This window comes from Gadus macrocephalus, chromosome 4 (assembly GCF_031168955.1).
Source record: "Gadus macrocephalus chromosome 4, ASM3116895v1".
In the NCBI taxonomy this organism is placed as follows: Eukaryota; Metazoa; Chordata; class Actinopteri; order Gadiformes; family Gadidae; genus Gadus; species Gadus macrocephalus.
In genome coordinates this window covers 12804093-12823334 of record NC_082385.1, presented here as the reverse complement: position 1 = coordinate 12823334, position 19242 = coordinate 12804093, and the positions used below count along the sequence as shown (strand labels likewise).

Sequence of the window (19242 nt, the reverse complement as noted above, 5' to 3'; positions counted from 1 at the left end):
GGCCTCTTCTCAAACCCCTTGTCCTTGGGAAAAGTTTTGACAGCCTCGTTCTGTAGGTCAACGAGAAAGCAGCTCTCTTTTCTTAGCACCTCATTAACATTCATTAATTGCTTCCTCCCTCCTGGGTGCCCTCCTGAATCATAACGAGCAGCCACAAAGCCTCCGACGCAGACCGGACCCTTTCATGCTCCAGATAGTCTGGCCCCGCACAGAGATATACATCACCTAGAATAGACACACGCTGTTCTCGTACACAGGGAGAGCAGGAAGAACGGGCAGTAGAGAGCCGGATAAAGAAGTACATTTTATTAACTTTTTCTGTACATTAAGGGGGTTCAATATCCGCACGGCTGTTAACCATGGCAAATATTAACACATAGAAATGGTATAATAAGAAAATAAAAAGGCACAATTTTTTTTCCAATCTTAAGTAAAAGGTCAACACAAACCAAAAAGGGCTTTCTTAGAACATGAGTAAACAGCAGGAGTAATACTGTGGAGGGTGACGCGTGTTGGAGGCAGCTCCAGCCCAGGGAGGAGGGGACCAGAGGAGGGTGTATTGCTCCGTCAGTACGGGTTCATGGGGGCCAGAGAGGACCAGAACCAGTACAGGTTGGTTTCACAGACCAGGCAGCATTGAAATAGATCAAAACGTTGGAAAGAAAAACAGTAAAAGCAGCATTGGGGAGAGGGGGGGGGCGTCTCCGAGTCCAAGACATCATGCAAGCATCAGGTCACCAGCAGGCATTTTTGTCCCTCTTGAGAAAAATACTAAATTAAGTCACCCAGAGGGTCAGAGGTCGTGTTTTCAGAAACCGTCGACCCATCGTTTGTACATAAGTCATTCAATAAGTGGCAACGACAAAAAGAAAAAAGGAATTTGAGAGGTTGCACAGCTGTGTCGCTGAATGACTGTGAGAATGGGGGTCCCCTAGGGAGAGAGGGTTAAGGGTGACGGGGGAAGGGTTCAGGGAAAAGAGAGACCGAGGCAGTTGTGGAGCATCTTTACAGCAGAGATGGTCGGAGCTCCCATCGTAGGGCCTTGATCACCTCCAGCTCGTGGTCACCAGAGAGAACATCACCCTCCACACCGAACGCCAACGGTCCTCCCACACTGGGATCAGTTGACACCGCCCCCGCCCCCCTCCCAGCACACCACCGCACTGCTATCGTGGATGGGATCAGGGGAACACAGTAACGCTACCTAGAAGACACACAGGAGGATTGCATGTGCAGGAGAGAAACGTTGCATTTCTCTCAGGGAAGTAAATAAAAAAGAAAAAAAGAAGGATAAAAGGCTTTCACTGCTGAGTTCTGCTCCCACCCCACTATCATTGACCTGTATCCTCACTTGATTGGGTGTGTGGGGGGGGAGAGGTTGCTTACTGCATCAAAATGCTTTTGGCCCCCTAGTTAAATGGCCGCCATGTTTTTAAATAACGGTGCTTAAAGGACTGCTGTGAAGCGATGCTTGTAGCGGCTGCTATCGAGCCACGCTGGGATATAACTCTTCCCGGTACGTTCGATCGCTGCAGCATCGTACGGCTGGGTGTCCCAGACAGACACCGCAAGGGCAGCTTTAGAAACACCAATGTGTCCTGCAAATCATACGGCACCGACAACACAGTGAGATGAAGTCACACTGACATTAATGAGGACCGCTTGGCAAACAGGGCTGAGGTTGTGGGTTTGAGTCCCTGTTCTATGGTTCCACTCAGTTTCCTAAGCCATAGCACACATTATACAGCCACATATATATTATATACATCTTTTATGTATACAAGGTTCAGTCAGTCAATCTGAACCGCAGACAGGGCCTAGTGATTACATACAACAGTGATGTAATCATTTCAAGCCGTAACATTTTGGCAGGCTGTCTAGCCCTTGAAACAAAAAGCCCAGCGTTCGTACAGTATGGTTGATTCCCTCTCTTGTGCACAACAATACTCGCATCCAAAACAAAACAAAAAAAAAACATACATCTGGAAAACAGGCTTTCAGAAAAATGTCTGACGTTTTACAACTGTAACAAATCCGTGGAAAATTGAGGACAAAACACTAAATTAAAGTCGATCGATTCCATGATGATATAGTTAACACCACAGTAACACATTCTGCTTAACAAAAACCACACACACACACACACACACAACGATGATTCTGTAAATGTAAAGGACGCTTTAAGGCAAAACGATAACAGACACTAGTCCAGCTTAGGACCAGGATGTGGTGGTGGGGTGCTGGGGGAGAGGTAGGGGCACTGGGAAGAGGTGGGGGCACTGGGAAGAGGTGGGGGCACTGGGAAGGGGTGGGGGCACTGGGAAGAGGTGGGGGCACTGGGAAGGGGTGGGGGCACTGGGAAGGGGAGGAGGGGCACTAGGAAGAGGAAGGGGCACTTGGAAGAGGAAGGGGTACTGGGAAGAGGAAGGGGTACTGGGAAGAGGAAGGGGTACTGGGAAGAGGAAGGGGTACTGGGAAGAGGAAGGGGTACTGGGAAGAGGAAGGGGTTAGGGCTGGGCGGTATGTCGATATTTGAAATATTTCAATATTTTTTCAAACGAGATGTGGAATGAGACAATATCGTCAACATCAATATAGTTTAATTTGCGTTGAAAGTACAGCATATTTTATCCAAATAACAGCAGTTTCGAACCGCGATTGCCGCCTGCTATTTTGTAACTCTGCTAATCTCTCTCCCGCTCTGCCTCCGGCTCACACAGCACTTTTTTTTAAATCCCCAACGGCGCGAAACATGGAGTCCGCCGGCAAACGCGGTGCAGAGGAGCTTGTATGTAGGCAGAATCAAATGGCTCCATAATTTGGAAATGTTCTGGTACAAGGTGTCTGACAAATGACAGAATCAGGTTTTTTGTAGAGAGTGCGTCAAATCTGTCGCAACCAAAGGGTCGAGTACGACCAACCTCTTCCAACACTTGCAGCAGCACAACGTGCTCAAAAAGCGACCCAAAATCTTAAGCTGTCGCGACATTAATAACTTTTTATTCAGATAAAGGCCGTACAGAAATTGTCCCAAAATGATTGCGGACACCATGTCACGATTCAATTCTGTGCTTCAGATTGATGAGGAAGTGGAAGAACCAGAGACGTAGGAGAACCCGAACGTCGGGTTCTCGTTCGGGAGATATATTAATAATATAATTATTATTAATATGTAGGCTAATAAGATTCATAATATTCCGTAGGCGCATACAGCTTTTGGCCGTGATATTATATTATATTGTAATGTTGGGCAGTGTCTGGTCCACAGTTTCAACGTTCAAACTGTATTCAATTCCGAACGGTAGGAATAGTGAAGGTAAATCCAAACGGTAGGTAGGTAGGTAGGCTATAGTAATAACAGTAGCTCCACGTAACTCCCCCCACGCCCCCATCAGCAAGGCAGGTTAACGAGCACAGCCACGCAGGCAGGCTGGAAATGAGAGCACAGCGGCGCCACCAATGTAGAATGAAGAGTTTGAGCACGGCAACAGCAACTATGTTATTGCGTCAACAAATATCGATATTTATCTTATATCGATATTTTGCTTGAAGATATCGAGATGTGACTGTTGGTCCATATCGCCCAGCCCTAGGAGCGGTACTGGGAAGAGGTGGGGGCACTGGGAAGGGGAGGAGGGGCCACAGGGAAGATGAGGGGCACTGGGAAGGGGAGGAGGGGGCACTGGGAAGGGGAGGAAGGGGCACTGGGAAGAAGAAGGGGCACTGGGAACATGTGGGCGCACTGGGAAGGGGAGGGGGGGATCCAGATAGTAGTCCAGAGCTGTAAACAGTCAGAAGCCTCGCAGGTTGCACAGGCGTGACAATAGAGGGGGTGCTCTCAGTGTGTAGCCCTAAGCAGGCAAGCGCGTAGTCGTAGGGACACTGTGGGGCGGGGATAGACAGCCAGCTAGATTGGGGGTGTTTCACACGCGGCGCCGTTGGCTCAGTCACTCTCGTCTGGATTCTGGGGGTCCATTATTTTGACGTGGGTGAAGGGAAACAAGCCTCGCCTCCCATTCACCTCACCCTCCCATTGGCCGCTGATGTTCATCCGCATCACCTTGACGATGTCCCCCACCTGTGGAGAAACACAAAAAACACACATTCAGGAACTAACCCACAACAATGAAAAAAATTAAACAGTTAAGAAAGGCACACCAAAATTCAAGCTCGGGGCTATTCCTAGGAAAGAAGGGTTTTCAAGGGACGTGCTCTCCTTCGAGACCAAGGAGGTGGATAGCCCCAATCCAGCCTTCTGGAAGAGATGCCTGATTTACAAATTGCAAAGTTGCGACAACCGTGGTATCTCGAAACAAGGACAGAATGTTAAAACGAGATAACCAAAAGTGTATTCATGCAAAGGCAGCATCTAGTCGTTACAACAAACCACGTATTATTCATAACATCTCGAACTGCTGGAGGTTCATATAAAAGTATCTAGACATGTGCCTCAGAGTCTAACAACCCCGGCACTACAGATTTTCAGCAAGGGGCCGAACTGCTTTACGACTTCGCTTAATAACATTGCACATTCAGAACCATAGGCTCTCAATCCAGGTATAAAAAAATAACAGTGAAATGTCATCATCAAGATAGTGGACAAATCTCCAAAATGAAAGCGTGGAAAGCCCCGTCTGAAAGTCACCGTTATCTGTGATTATAGGTATCCTTGGGCTCGTGGATGAATTTGCATCGCAATCATCTTATCTGGAGTAGCCAGAAAAGCTGAATGCGGTGACAAGCAACTACGTACTTCATCACATGGGACTACACTGATTTACAATTCGAAAGAAACCAAGACTCAGACAAAATGAAAAACAATGCATGCGTAGGCCTGTCACAATGACACATTTTTCTGGGCGATTAATTGCCCCAGAAATTATTGCGATAAGCGACAATATTGCCGTTTTTCAACTAATATAATGATAAAGTACACCCTTCCGAAGATCAATAAACTTTTATTTTTAAAGAACACTGGGACTGGACGTCTGGAAGACATTTAAAATATCCAGAATAAATTAACAAAACAACCAAAAACAATCTATTATTAACAAAAAATGCTCTTGAATAAAAACGAAACACCACCAAAAACAATAAATGAAATTGAAACACTAAATAAAAAAGGATGTAAACACGATTGCGCTTCAAAAAATAATAAACACGCGCCAGGGCTCCGCCTCCCACACAGACCATGCAACAAGTGACTGACACTTGACGAGGGGGTTTATTCGTTGTGCCCTGTAATTATGAGCCGGAGTCCGATTTCAACCCGACATTTGTTACTTAGGCCTACCCTGCTAAATATATATAATATATATCAATATATATAATGCATGTGATGATGAGTCCTTAGCCCAAGTGAAGGAGTTCAAGTACCTCGGGGTCTTGTTCGCGAGTGAGGGTACTATGGAGCGTGAGATTGGCCGGAGAATCGGAGCAGCGGGGGCGGTATTGCGTTCGCTTTACCGCACCGTTGTTACGAAAAGAGAGCTGAGCCGCAAGGCAAAGCTCTCGATCTACCGGTCGATCTACGTTCCTATCCTCACCTATGGTCATGAGGGTTGGGTCACGTGATGACCAAAGGACGAGATCGCGGGTACAAGCGGCCGAGATGAGTTTTCTCAGAAGGGTGGCTGGCGTCTCCCTTAGGGATAGGGTGAGAAGCTCAGCCATCCGTGAGGAACTCGGATTAGAGCCGCTGCTCCTTTACTTACAAAGGAGTCAGCTGAGGTGGTTCGGGCATCTGGCAAGGATGCCCACTGGGCGCCTCCCTTGGGAGGTGTTTCAGGCACGTCCAGTGGGGAGGAGACCTCGGGGAAGACCCAGGACTAGGTGGAGAGATATATCTCAACACTGGCCTGGGAACGCCTCGGGATCCCCCCGTCAGAGCTGGTCAATGTGGCCCGGGAAAGGGAAGTCTGGGCCCCCTGCTTGAGCTGCTCCCCCCGCGACCCGACCCCGGATAAGCGGATGACGATGAGATGAGATGATATATAATGCATGGAACGCCGGTCATTATCAGGAAAATAAGCCCCGACAGGGCGAACAGGCGACCGACGCGCAGCGGAGGTGTCTTGCTTCGCCCTGAATGACCGGCGACGTTCTATACATTATCCCGCTTATTACAAGGCTACTTGCCAAGACGAAAAAATAACTTCACATGGTGTGTCTTTTTACAATTTATTCGTTAGAGAAATAGTCAGCCAAAGACGTTGACGTTGCTTAACAACCGAAGACGCTGGGGTTGACAAGTTACCGGACTACTACCCATGCAAGTGAACGGAGCGTTCCACGGCATTCAGAAGACCCGTGTAATAAAGGCCTATAATATTTCTGTTTATGGCATAGATTTCTTTTCAGATTAGGCCAATAAAGCAATGATTTAAAAAAAAGAGTGCGAATGGAAATTATTGCGGCTGGCAAAAAATTATCGCTCATTTTAATTTATCGCGCAATTAATTGATTTATTGCATATCGCGACAGGCCTATGCATGCGCGTTAAGAAGCTGCAAATCACAGCTGACTATAAGAACCATGTTGTTCAGGAGTACAGATCTAGTATGCCTACATGTATACTATGGAGACCGTGGGTTAAACCAAGAACTTCTGGTGACTAGGGTGTGTTAACTTCCTCCATCATCTTCTTCCTGGTCCCCCAAAAGACCAGTGAAAACCTCATGCTGAGACCCTGCATAGCGGGTGTGAGCTCCAGACTGGGCCCTGCTCACACCCAGAGGATTGGAACCAAGGGATGCCGATGCCGTTGTCCCTGCCTGCCGTGAGAACATGTCAAACAGTATGCATTGGGAGTGACTCAAGTGAGTAATTTACAGCGTTTGGCCATCGAGGCCAAAGTGGGTATTTGTGTGTTAATCGATGGGGAATTCCATAATTGTGTGTGTGCGTCCATAATTAACTGTTTGACATCGCCTATCCTAAATGAGTACACATTAAGTCATTGCAGTTCTTTTATCTAATAAAATGAGGCAAAAAAGCTAGTGGCTACTAACTATCCTTAATAAAAGTGTGCTAAATGACAGATAAATAGATCACACTTTACACTTCAGTTCTACTCTCTGTACTGTCCCTCACAACCATAAAACCAGTTTGGTCATCTGAGCCACATATGCTGCGCACTGTGGTGGATCCGGTCTAGGCTAGCGCCTGCATGCATCTTGACAGGAAACCCACTACGGATGTTTCTAGTATCTACACATCAGGTCTCACAGTATCCGCAAAACTTGTCACCTGGGACTCTTCGAGTTACCCAACACCGAGAACCAGTGAAATCCCCATCCAAAGCATTTTTCCCCAATCCGCGGTGTATCTGCAGCATTCATCTGTCTATCCAACACCAGTTCACCCTTGAGTCAGCACAGGGCCTTAATCCCAGGTCGTAAGCCAGACCGGCTGCCTGAATTTGTTCTCACACCAAACAACCATTTAGACTGAACACGTGCAAACGACATGATCCAATGCTGACCAATTTCGCTTACCCAATGAACGCTTCTGATCTTAAAAGAGCATCGCTCGATAAAAATGAAGAGCAGACTACTTCAAGACTTGGTGGTTTAGGTTTATAGGATGCAGACGATACTCTGATTCAAAGATAAAACTCCCATTTGACCCAAACACCTCACATTTTGGTTTAGATGGAATTACATTTTTAACTAAAACGCATTAAAATGATCAGAATTAGTTTTTTTTATTGATCAATTATGTTTGTAAAAATATTATCCAATTGTATATCTTCTTGGTTTTTCCAAATTTATGCAATTAATTGATGAGGCTTATATTAGTTTTAAATAGCTTGACATCTCCAATTGGCTTCATGTACTGGAACTGTGATGTTTATTGAAAAAGTTTGCTTTATATATACTTGAAGGATCAGGTTCCATTTTCAAGTAATCTTATGACAGACTTATTGAAAGAGCTGCACAATGTAGTTTCTCTTTGCTGCTCGTAATAGATTCAAACTGAGAGGAAGCGAAAGTAAACTTGCAAAAGTCATGGCTACTGAAAAACTATGGCAATGCCAAATGCGTTTGGCCAGGTACAGACATGAACGTGAAGATGATTGTTTATTGTGCAGCTTTGTGGAGTCCCTGGCATGCTTAGGACGTGACTTCCTGGAAGATTTCCACCAATGGGACTCGAGGCCAACCCAATTGAGTCTCAAAAGTCACATGACCGGAATCACTTGAGAGGCCCGTTTTCAACCCAGTCTGATCCAAATCCGATTTTTTGAGTGTCACAGGCAGTTGTGGTCACACACACACACACACACACACACACACACACACACACACACACACACACACACACACACACACACACACACACACACACACACACACACACACACACACACACACACACACACACACACACACACACACACACACGGCCGGTTTTAATCGCATATTTTTTCTTTACTTCCTCTTTGTCAGTGTTTCACAGCTGTTTTATAGAAAGGACGACAGCGGAATAATAAAATACCAGGATGGCCTCAGTTCTAAACAGATCTTTGAACAATGGAAGAATACATCCATTTCAAGGTTTTTAATTGGTCCAGTTCTGGCAGACCTTGCTTCCGCTGGCTGCTGCAATATAATATGTTGTTGTAATGTATAGCAGCCAGGGTAAAGAATATGGGAGTGAAGATAGGAAAAGCCTGTAGACCAAGACAAACGAAGAAGAAGAAATGCAAGGCAAGCTGAAATAAACAAGTACGGATTTCTTGACTGGGAATCGACATAAAATCGGTAGCAATGGATGGGCAGGGATTCTACTAAGCTAAACAGCTTACTAGCCCTGATGGCTAAATCAATTTGTCAATGACTGAAAATTGTAATTGATATGATTGTCATACCATTGTCAATAATAACGGCATAACAGTTCAAGAGTATTTTGTTATTGTTTTGCATGTTATCCATAATAGCTAGCTACCAAGACTCCCACAGAATAAATTCGGAGATCTGCCTCCCGATGGGCTTTTATACAGATGAACCAACACATTGATCTGGCATTATCCCAGTCCCACCACGAGGCTGCCACTGTCCTGTATTGGTAATCTAACAGTAATCTAACAGTTCACCAAACAGTACACTGCCAAGTCACCAGGCCAAACATTACTCAGCATTTCTTCACTCAGAAATAGCTGACTGCATTTTCCCTTTAGAGAGTCAACACAGGGTGATTAATAGACCCTGGATTCCATTCAAAACGGTAGCAGAGCACCACATCGCTGAGGAAAAGGGCAGCTTTGGAGGGAATGTAAATGCTATGGATAGGAGAGTTGTTTTGAAAGTGGGTGGCACCGTCGTAATAGTACATTATGCTAAGCCATAGCATAACATAACAATCTCATGTGGCTACAATAGTTCATCCGATATGGATGGTGGTGGTTGGTTTACAAGTCAAATTCAAATGCAATTTCCCCATTGTGATTGAAGAAAACTTGCATTGATAGTGGTATCGGTCACATCAATCACTTATAAAGCCCAACATGTGGCCATGCCTGTTAATCCTTAAGATCATGTAATCTGAAAAGCTGTCTCAACAAACAACAGAGCTTCACCTATAACTAAACCTCCAGCCTCTGTGTGAACCCACTCCATCTCTTCAGGTGTTCACATTGCATTCTCTGATTATTTGGAAAGCTTTACCTCAAATGTTTCCTAATATAATGTATCCTAAGTTTCTTTACGTTATTCTAATTTTCCTACTGTGGAAAAGCCCTTAGGACTACAGATGCTAACTACCCTCTTGGCTAACCGACACATTTACAAAAGAAGTGTGAACTAAAGTGTAGCCTGATGTGTACAGCCCCGTGGATCATAGACCAACAACGTGTGCGTACCTCTAGAGCCAGGGCCGTCTTGTCATAGGCACAGGGGACTCTCCTCTGGATGGCCTTAGCCATGACGGGCCCGTTGGCCAGGGATGGCCCCGGGGAGATCAGGGCGGCCGGGGCCCCGGGGGGCAGCGGGGTCGGGGTCTGGGGCTGGGCGTAGGCGTGGGCGTGCGAGGGCTCGGGGATGCCGTAGCTGTTGGAGTTGCGGGAGCCGTGCGGCGGCTGGCCGGGGTGCGGGGCCTGGCGGGCGAACTTCTCCACGTAGGGCACGGGGATCATGCCCACGCGGCCCTCCTTGCTCTTGGCGCTCCACCACTGCTCCTCCGGCTTCTCCAGGATGATCAGCAGCTCGCCTTTCTTGAAGGGCAGGTCCTCGGCGTCATGACCCAGGAAGTCGTACAGCGCCCGCACGTACTCAAGGTTGTCGTCGGGGGGGCCCATGGGCTGTACCGGGCCTGAGACAGGGCTGGCGTACCTGCAGCAGGGCCAATGTTACAGGGGAAGACATGAGGAACAACACTAGCAACGATAGAATAAAGAGAGGATCGCTCTTTAAAGCTTTTTGCTACCACCACTTCTAACAGTATTTTAAAAATCAGACGGAAAATACCCTGCTAGTGTCAATGGTTGATTTCTTTACTCCTCCAGGATTAGGCTGAACGCCACTATGGGTTGTGCCATTAAGTATGTGTTATTCTTCATGAATGCATTGCTGCTTCAGCACCATAAACCCTAGGCTCAGGGACAACCAAGTATCCCTAGGTGGCTCAGATCGTTGCCAAATTGCCAATCATGCAAGAGTCAGATTAGGTTAAGTTTTTGAACTATCAAGGGAAGCACCTCTGACTACAGTCACCACCGTCCCTGTAACCTGATCTAGTAAAGCCTATTGTGTATTCTCTACATGCGTGTGTATTAGTATGTAATCTCCAAATAGGCAATTCTAGGTCATAGTATTCCAAAGGAATCCTTTTGTTTGAATTTACAAAGACACAGAAACACACATTTGTGTCAACTTGGGAGGAACTCTGACAGACATTCCAATAATTAACCGTGAACGAAAATTATTTGCAACATGCAAAAAAATGTGCATGTGGTATGAACCGTTGTCCACGCCTCCATGGTCTAGTTGTAAACAAAAAGACAAGATAAACAGATATTTTTTCCATTACACGTGTATGTATTCGGGAGCACATGAACTTGCTCACTTGTCATATTACAAATCCGTTCGCTTTCATTTCCATACTGGCGCAGGCACACCACACCACACCTCCCTACAGACCGCCCAGAGCAGTGAGATATGTGGGAGGTGTTGGAGCGTGTTCCAGCCCCGGCATGCCAGCTACAATCGAACAAGGCCGTTTGATTAAAGGCTTAATCAGAGCATAATTGCGGGAACCGTGGTAATACTTCATATGTAGCAATCCGGTTGATCAAAACACGGATGATCCTCAGAGTAACTCACTTGCTCGTCATAATGAGATATGTTAGATACAGGCAAGAGATTGAAGACATTAGCCAACACCTGAATGGAGCAGTCACTCACCTCGATGCTGGCTCTATCAACGTGGTGGTGTCCAGGTAGTGGATCTTATAGAACTCCAGAAGGGCGGCGAGGTGCTCGAACTCCTGGTCCCCTATCTTAAACCTCTTGCTCGTCAAAGAGTTTATAATATAGTGGGACACTTTTGAATTCTCAGATACTGACAGCACGTAGTCACCCGGGCAGGTCGACGAATCCCTCACCAGGAACATACCATGTCTCTGTCCCTGCAATCTGTTCTGAGCCTCCTGTCGAGACACCGGTCCGAAATACCAGGCGGACCGATCGGACGAGTCGAACCGTGCCGCGGACATGATTCTCTCTGCTCGAAAATAAATAAACAAACTAAAATAGAAATGACAAGTAGACTAACAGCTACACAATAAATTAAAAGCCTCGGGAAGCCGCCGGGCTGGAGGAACAGAGCGATCTACCGGATCTTGAGATCCAGGGCAGGGCGGTCGGCGCTGACGTTCTCGAAAGGTTTTCTACCAAGAAGGTGCAGGATCCGGAGACCTCCACCGGACCAGGACCCGACGTTCAGGGTCAGGCTGCGACTAGCTGGCTCAAACTTTGGGACATAATGTGTCTCCCTTGTCTTGAGGCAATGGCGACGGGCGGTGCGAGCGGCCGACACTTGGACGAAAGACCCACATCCAGTGCGGTTCAGAGCAGCAAATGATTCAAAACGACGGTTCCCCTTTTCGTTCCTTCTTCCGACAAAGTGAGCAGTTCTGTTAAAACTACTCCTCTGCCGCCCCGGTCACGCCTGAGAACAGAAAAGGTGAACCTACAGTGGCATCAAACCGGGTCCTCATAACGGCGCCATAATGCGGACGGCCACAGGTCGGACACAGTTACAGTCGCTGGTCGATCAGAGTGTAAAACACGAGTCACGGAAGCGTCTCAGAGGTCCCCGTCTTGAGTCGGAGAAGACTTTTGGAAGCGGTAGCAGTCAAAAATGGCGGCCTGGAACACGTCTTCACATCAAATGCGTTAATAACAGTGACCCGCCGGCACATGCGTGCGACCTGGGAGGGTTACAAAACGAGCGCAGGGTTCGCGCGCACTCCAGTCACCGCTTTGTATGTATTTCCAGTTCGCGCAGGGCTGTGTTTTATACTTTCCACGGTTCTCTGCGCAGCAGCCCCCCTCTCGCAAGCCGCTCGAGTGAGACTATGCGAGAGCGAAAAATGGCGACGGGAGGGCAGGTCTGCGCGCTCCCACTCTCTAGCCGCACGTCACGGACCGCTCGAGGAGGCTGGCTCGAGCTCCCCGCCAGCCAGGTGACGAGTGTGGACGGAGAGAGAGGTCGACGGTGAGAGTCCCTCGTGGTCATAACGGGGTTCATCGATACGACTCCAGATCGACATTTAAAGGTTTATAAGTAATTTGAAACCTAGGTAACATGATACAACCATATCGTCGGTGATACTTTATAAAAAAAAAATCCAGTCATTAGTAAGTTATAAGCTTTTAGTTCATTACAAATGATTTAATATACCTGATGATTCAATTGCTTTAATGTTACGATAATGCTTTGTTCATAATGAACTAAAGGCTTTAAATTACTGAAGTTATTGTATGGTGATACCATATCTTCCATTTCCGTCGTAGTTCCTGGAACCATATCGTCATGAAACTCAGTTTAGGGCCCACAGTTCACACGACTTATGATATGATTCTACTCTTCCGAGCTCTCGTCAATGAGTCTTTTATCGGAGACTAGGTGGGAGAAAGGCCATAAATCCCTTTGTAATGACATATTCTTAGTCTTAACACAATCCTCCTGAATTAATATAGTGTGAGATGTAAACAACAAGGCTGTATTCAAAACAAGCAAGTCATAAAACATACTATTGTAGTGTATAGTCTATATTTCTTAGCAAACAATCAGAAAATCTTAATTCATCTGATCTGAGAGATCCCTGCCCCTTTTTACGATTCACTCAATATTTCACACAACATGAACACAAGCACAAACAGGAGTCAGGGAGGGGGCTGGGTGGTGGGTTTACTTCTGCTTATGGCATAAAGAGGTAGTTCTCTCGGGCTACCAAACCAGGCAGTCACTGAGGCTCCAGTTCAGCCCCAGTAGACTGCAGCTGGCTGGCAGGACGCTGCCCGCTCCAGCAACACTCGCTGAATGCTAATAGACACTGAGCCACTGGTTGGAACTGGCTATAGTGCCGGCCAGTTCCCACATCGCCCTACAAAGGCTCTGTGATGCAACAAAGTGGCACGGCCAATGCTGGTGAATTATTCGTCCTAGGCCCTGACCACTGACAATGGACGCCGGGCGGCCTTATTGTGTGTGGTTCTGCAGAGCTTCTCTTCCCCCCATACAATGTAGCCGTGGCACGTTAAGCGGGAACACCAGGGCCATGATGGTTTTGGCTTATAATAATAATGATAAATGAAATTTATCTAGCGCTTAATATGGTACTCTAAGACGCTTTAAATATTATAGTATCTGATAAATGGCATTTGAGATGTTTCTCCTTCATGTTGTATATCTATGGTTTATTTAGAAACAATTATATGCCACGCAAGAGGAACATGTGAGTGAGGTCGTCCCGAATATGTGCAAAATAGAGTGAGTAACAAGGAAGCTTAAGCATAGAAGACTTGGCTGTACTCTTTCGTTAATAACAAAGTGGTTTATTTATATTAACCACAGACAATGCCACACAACAGTCTGTAGGCATGTCTCTATTCATTGTGAAAGCAACTTCCTTCATAGGAACAGCCCCTGGTGGAGGAGGGCTGACGATGACTACTTTTGCATAAAGTAGTCATCGTTGAGTGAGTCAAACTTGCATATGCAAACAATGGGACCTCTTCAATTACTGACTGACCTAGGGTAGATCGCTGACCTAGAGTTTAATAAAGTCTCAGTAGTCGTTTCAAGTATTTTTTATGATCTTCATATATTTTCATAAGTTTGACATAGGTATGGCAATGTCATTACAAATCCTCAGTGAATGCGTATTAATATAAAGGCTACATCTAGCCAGACTGTTATGGATTTGTAGACTGGGTAGCCCCGCCCATTCTGCCTGCGATTTGAGTTCGCCGTGCACAAGGGTCTGGAGAAGAGCAATACATTTCTTTCTGCTTCCGATACGATTTTGTGGGAGCCAATCACCAAGCTGGCTTTTCCCCTAGGCGCACTATTGGCTGGTTTAACACAATGACGTCAGAGAAGCGACGGCAAGTAGCCAATCGCGTACAGAGTCAGTTGAACTAGGCCTGTTCATCAAGCCTCTTGTGCTAAATAAAATGACGGCAGCTTCCCCAGACCAACGTGCAATCTTTGATTGAGCTTGGTCTGGCAATAGCTAGACTAATGGATTTGGTCGGTTTGGGGACAGTGCTGTACATCAAATTAGTTCTTCCACCACTAGAGGGCGCTGTTTTTGTATAATTTGCTAATACAATGAAACACATGCATGCATAAGAATCAAAGTCATGTTAAAGTTTATTTTACCGAGTGGATGTTTCAAACCATGGAGCCGCATACATGAGGACGCATTTGTGAGCTTTAGTCTGACCTCAGCTTCATGCCATAGTTCATTTTGAGTTCCTTGTTTGATGTTTGTACTTTGTCTGGTGGGATGGCCCTGAGGGGGCCCTGAGGGGGCCCTGTGGGAGTCGTGAACACATCTTGAGACACCTGGAGCTGGCTCACTGCATGGTCCGTTTCAAGCGGCTCCTCTGCGCCGCCTGGCCCCTCCTCTGTCTCTCTAGGATGGTGGAGCTCAGACTCTGATGCTTCAGCGCCGGGAGGATCACTGCGTCCGCCTCCCTGGGCTGAGTGGGCCTGGGGCTGGGGAGAAGGAGGGCACAGGGCGTGTGGAAGACCCAATAGTAGCTCCAACCACAGGGGATTGGAGAGTGAGAGTAATTCACATGCCTTTTGATTGGTCACCCTGTGAAAGCTTTACTACACGTGACCACGTGTCTGATTTGACATGCATAGAACACTAATGCAGAACTTGAGCTAGGCTTACACAGTCGGGACACAGGTTAGCTTTACCTTCCAGGTTGTACAGGTTGTTATTTAATTTAAAAAACGAGACCTCCCCAAACAAAGATTGATGATTGTAAGATTGCTTGCTTAGATTAGTTTAAAATATAACTAAAACTAAAACAAGTGTAAAGTTTGTCCACCTACGTTTTCTTTGGGAGCTGTTTATGTGCGAGCGGTGGAAACCTCTCTGTCGACGAAGTCTTGCTGTAAAGTACATAAAAAGAAGGATAATAATACTTGACTACAAATATGTCTGGCTAATGCATGCCTCTGCCGTGTTAACCATATGATAGGGCTCTGTCGTCCTACCGGGGCCCGTCTCCAAGGAAGGCCTTGGTCAGGATGTAGTTCTCTGGGCTGATCTTCTTGTGGAACACGATGTCTCTCAGAACGGCCTTAATGCGTATAATCTAGAAAAACACCAACTATTATTAAATTACATCATCAAACCTCTAAAGCTTGATTAGAATTGAACAATGTTTTTGATTCTGGCAAAGGTTTCAACACAGATACAAAATCTTTGCACACCTTAAAGCTCTACATACCACTAGATGAACGCTCTACCAGTGGGATTCGATCCCATAACCCTGGTAGTGTACGCGCCACGCTCTACTAGAAGGAATCACACCCCTTACCCTTGTAGTGTACGTGCCGAGCTCTACTAGTGGGATTCAAACCGCTGACCCTGGTCTTGTTCAAGCCACGTTCTCCCAGTGGGATTCAAACCCCTGACTCACCTGTTCAGAGTCCACCTCGACTCTGCATAGCCACCCTCCCCCTTCTGGCCACCATTGTACACTGTATTGTGTTGTATTGTATTGTATTATAGTACTTAACTGTGTAGTGTAGAAACTGCAGTAGCTGCTATCATTGCTGTAACACGGGGAATGGGTTAGCCTAGCGATTGTTGTACTTGCACTTGGTTCTATGAACATCCTTTCTGTACCGACAGCGATATATTGTTGCACTTCTTATGACAAATGTACCTATTGTAAGTCGCTTTGGATAAAAGCGTCTGCTAAATGCCCTAAATGTAAATGTAAATGTAAATGGCCCTGGCAGTGTTGATGCCGACCTGGTCCCTTACCTCTTGAGATTGCAGACTGTTGGTGTTGTAGAGCTGTCTGATGATGACCTCACACTCCGGCAGGGTGGGGGCCCTGGGGTGGTGCACCGGGCTGCTATGGATACGCAGCGGCTGGAGGGAGGTGATCAGCCCCCCGAGCAACCCCGGGCCGCGCTCCACCGGCCCCGCTGCTCGGGCTTCAGGAACGGCCGCGCTGCTGGGTTTGTTCATTTAATTCAACATTATTATTATTATTATTATTTATTTTGTACGTATTGGTACGTCCAAGTATGATGATAGGTAGTGATTCATTAAGGCTCCAAATGTTAAATGGTTCCCTGGTCTCAACCATTCAAACATAAAAAGTTCTGTTCATTTTACATCTCAGGCTATAACTTTACCAATATTGTTATTACCAATAAATGGCTATTTTGCTATGTATATATATATATATAATGTATATTAAATATTGCCATTAACCGAAATTATATATATAATTGTACATGCTATTATGTACATAACATCCGGCCCGGATTTATGCAATTTTGTGCTCATTATACAAATTCATACCTCGCCAACCAGCCATCAGTGTGATCAGATTACATTAAGATGTTTGTATGTTAATGTGTACGTTACACATTCAATGTTTTGTTTGTTTAAATTTGATTCTCAAATTAGTATAAACGGTTACTGTTCTCAAAAGGTGGCGCACATCCAAAATGTTCCACCTACGCAAATGCAGATGTGTGGATAGATAGGGGCTCCCATAAAGTATTTTGAGTGGTTTGGTCACCTTTCACCTTAAAATTCTGCATCAGCTCATTTCCGTGCGGGTAGTGTAACTTTAACGGACTGCATGTTGGCAATTTAAGTTACACTGGAGAACAACAGTACGGGAGCAGCTGGGTGGGCTGGAGATCCCGTACCGTACCTGGCTGTGTGCTGGGGGTCCTGGTAGGGGCAGTGGGCCGCCTGCAGGGGCCGCTCCAGGTAGAGCCCTCTGCTGGCGTCACCTCCCTGAGCAGGGGGCCGGAGCCCCCGCTGACTTGGGTGTGTCGAGGCTGCACCTACAGGAGACAAGATATGATACATGCTGGCTGTGGTCAGTATTATTAGCGTGTGATGGCTGCATATGGTCCAGCGAATGGAACTACTGCTGAGACAACTTGTCAACGAATAAATTGCTCAGGAATGGATTGATTGACATAATAATTAATCTCACACTTTATAAGTACAATGTGTGTGTGTGTGTGTGTGTGTGTGTGTGTGTGTGTGTGTGTGTGTGTGTGTGTGTGTGTGTGTGTGTGTGTGTGTGTGTGTGTGTGTGTGTGTGTGTGAGAGAGTGGAAGGAAGGATTGCTTACTTTTTCGGCTTAATTTTGGAGGATCCATTATCAGTTTATACTGCAAATCTGAAGACCAAAGGAACATCAGGAAGAGTACAAAATGTCAGTCCTGTCCTCTTCCCAGTTATTAGCAAAATAACCTATTGAACCACACTGTCAGCCGGCTGCTGAGATGACGTCAGCAAGAGACACGTTACGGGATTCCTTTTCAACGTGTGTGAGACAACTCTTGGTGGGGGGTCCATTGGGGAGACATGAACATGGTGGCACTGCTCGGTAACGCGACACTGGAGCAGCGCCGATTACCCCCTACAGAGAGGCATCATTCACCATCCGCTTTCCTCCCCCCGTCACAACCTTGGCGTTGCCATGCAACCACGAGATGTAACAACCGCGTCTCAGTTTTCAGCGGCTCATCCTCGGGAGTCAATCGGGTCATTTGGACAGGACCACATTATTAGAACTGTTGTTTGAATTAATATCATTGAATTAGTCAAATGAAATGTCACGCTAGTCTTCAAAATCTGCGCTCATAAATTATAACATGTGCACGAATACTTTATTTATCTAAAAGAAAAGTTAAAATCTTGTTATTAAAGACATTATTATACATTACCTCACCCGCACACCCCTCACCTTTATTCTCTCGCTTGAGGTCGTCTATCTCAGCATGCAGCTTGTGGAGCGTATCCCCGTGTTGCTGCTGCAGGAACGTGATGTTCCTCTGGAGCGACGCTACGCGGGTGTTCGCCACCATGTCCCCAGGGGAGCGGCCCCTGTCCCCGGGGGTGCGGCCCCTCTCTCCGCCTCCCCCGGCCGCCCGCACCGCCACCATGACCCCGGGGGAGCGGCCCCTCTCTCCGCCTCCCCCGGCCGCCCGCACCGCCTCGGGGTCTGCTCGGATCAGGGGCTGCAGGGGTTTCGGTGGTCGTGAATTTGAAACGCCAGATTTGTCCAGAAAGCCGACTCTTGTCCAGTGCGGCAGGTTCCTGACCGGCGGGAGGTGGCGGCTCGACATCCGCTGTGCTGAGGGGACAGCGGAACTATTTTAGACTGGAGCTGATCGATGCTAACGTTAGCCTCGCACCTCCCGGCCAGCCTCACACATCAGCTCATATTTGGCCTTACGGCGTGTTGACGAAACAAAGTTACACAACTCATTATTATAGTATCATTCGTCGGGATGTCGGTGAGGGGTCTCACCATTACTATTTTTGCGCAATTAAAAGCAAAGTAAACCACAGGTTTGTCACGATTTAAACCCGTTAGCTTTAGAAGCTGGAGCGTTTAACCTTCAACAGACATGCGCGTTGATCACTGACAACGTTGCCCATGACAACGGATTTTAAAGGCGATTAGACCAAATGTCAAAACTCATCTAAAGTGTTTGAAGGAAAAC

At 46.6% G+C, this 19242-nt stretch overlaps 2 protein-coding genes and 1 long non-coding RNA gene across 4 annotated transcripts; 1 reads left to right on the top strand and 2 right to left on the bottom strand.

Annotated features, from left to right (window-relative positions):
- The first annotated feature begins 294 nt into the window (after positions 1-294).
- On the top strand, positions 295-2667 carry LOC132456122 (uncharacterized). The gene is made up of 2 exons (XR_009525381.1): positions 295-2346; positions 2480-2667. It is a non-coding gene; the product is annotated as an uncharacterized LOC132456122 (long non-coding RNA).
- Positions 2668-2875: 208 nt separating this feature from the next.
- Positions 2876-12635, bottom strand: crkl (v-crk avian sarcoma virus CT10 oncogene homolog-like). Its single transcript, XM_060050323.1, has 3 exons — positions 11403-12635; positions 9863-10331; positions 2876-4078 (listed from the first exon to the last, which is right to left on the bottom strand). The coding sequence occupies exons 1-3, from the start codon at positions 11711-11713 to the stop codon at positions 3944-3946; spliced, it is 915 nt and encodes a 304-aa protein (XP_059906306.1). The 5' UTR covers positions 11714-12635; the 3' UTR covers positions 2876-3943.
- Positions 12636-14862: 2227 nt separating this feature from the next.
- On the bottom strand, positions 14863-19161 carry si:ch211-222n4.2 (uncharacterized protein LOC101885505 homolog). 2 transcript variants are annotated; one of them, XM_060050322.1, is made up of 8 exons: positions 19047-19161; positions 18480-18869; positions 17862-17909; positions 17430-17565; positions 16520-16712; positions 15742-15842; positions 15577-15636; positions 14863-15228 (listed from the first exon to the last, which is right to left on the bottom strand). In XM_060050322.1, exons 2-8 carry the CDS (start codon positions 18859-18861, stop codon positions 15087-15089), a joined length of 1062 nt encoding a protein of 353 aa, XP_059906305.1. In that variant the 5' UTR covers positions 18862-18869; positions 19047-19161; the 3' UTR covers positions 14863-15086. The 2 variants fall into 2 exon arrangements, with proteins under 2 accessions (XP_059906305.1, XP_059906304.1); XM_060050321.1 differs by having other exon boundaries at positions 18480-19140.
- Positions 19162-19242: the final 81 nt, after the last annotated feature.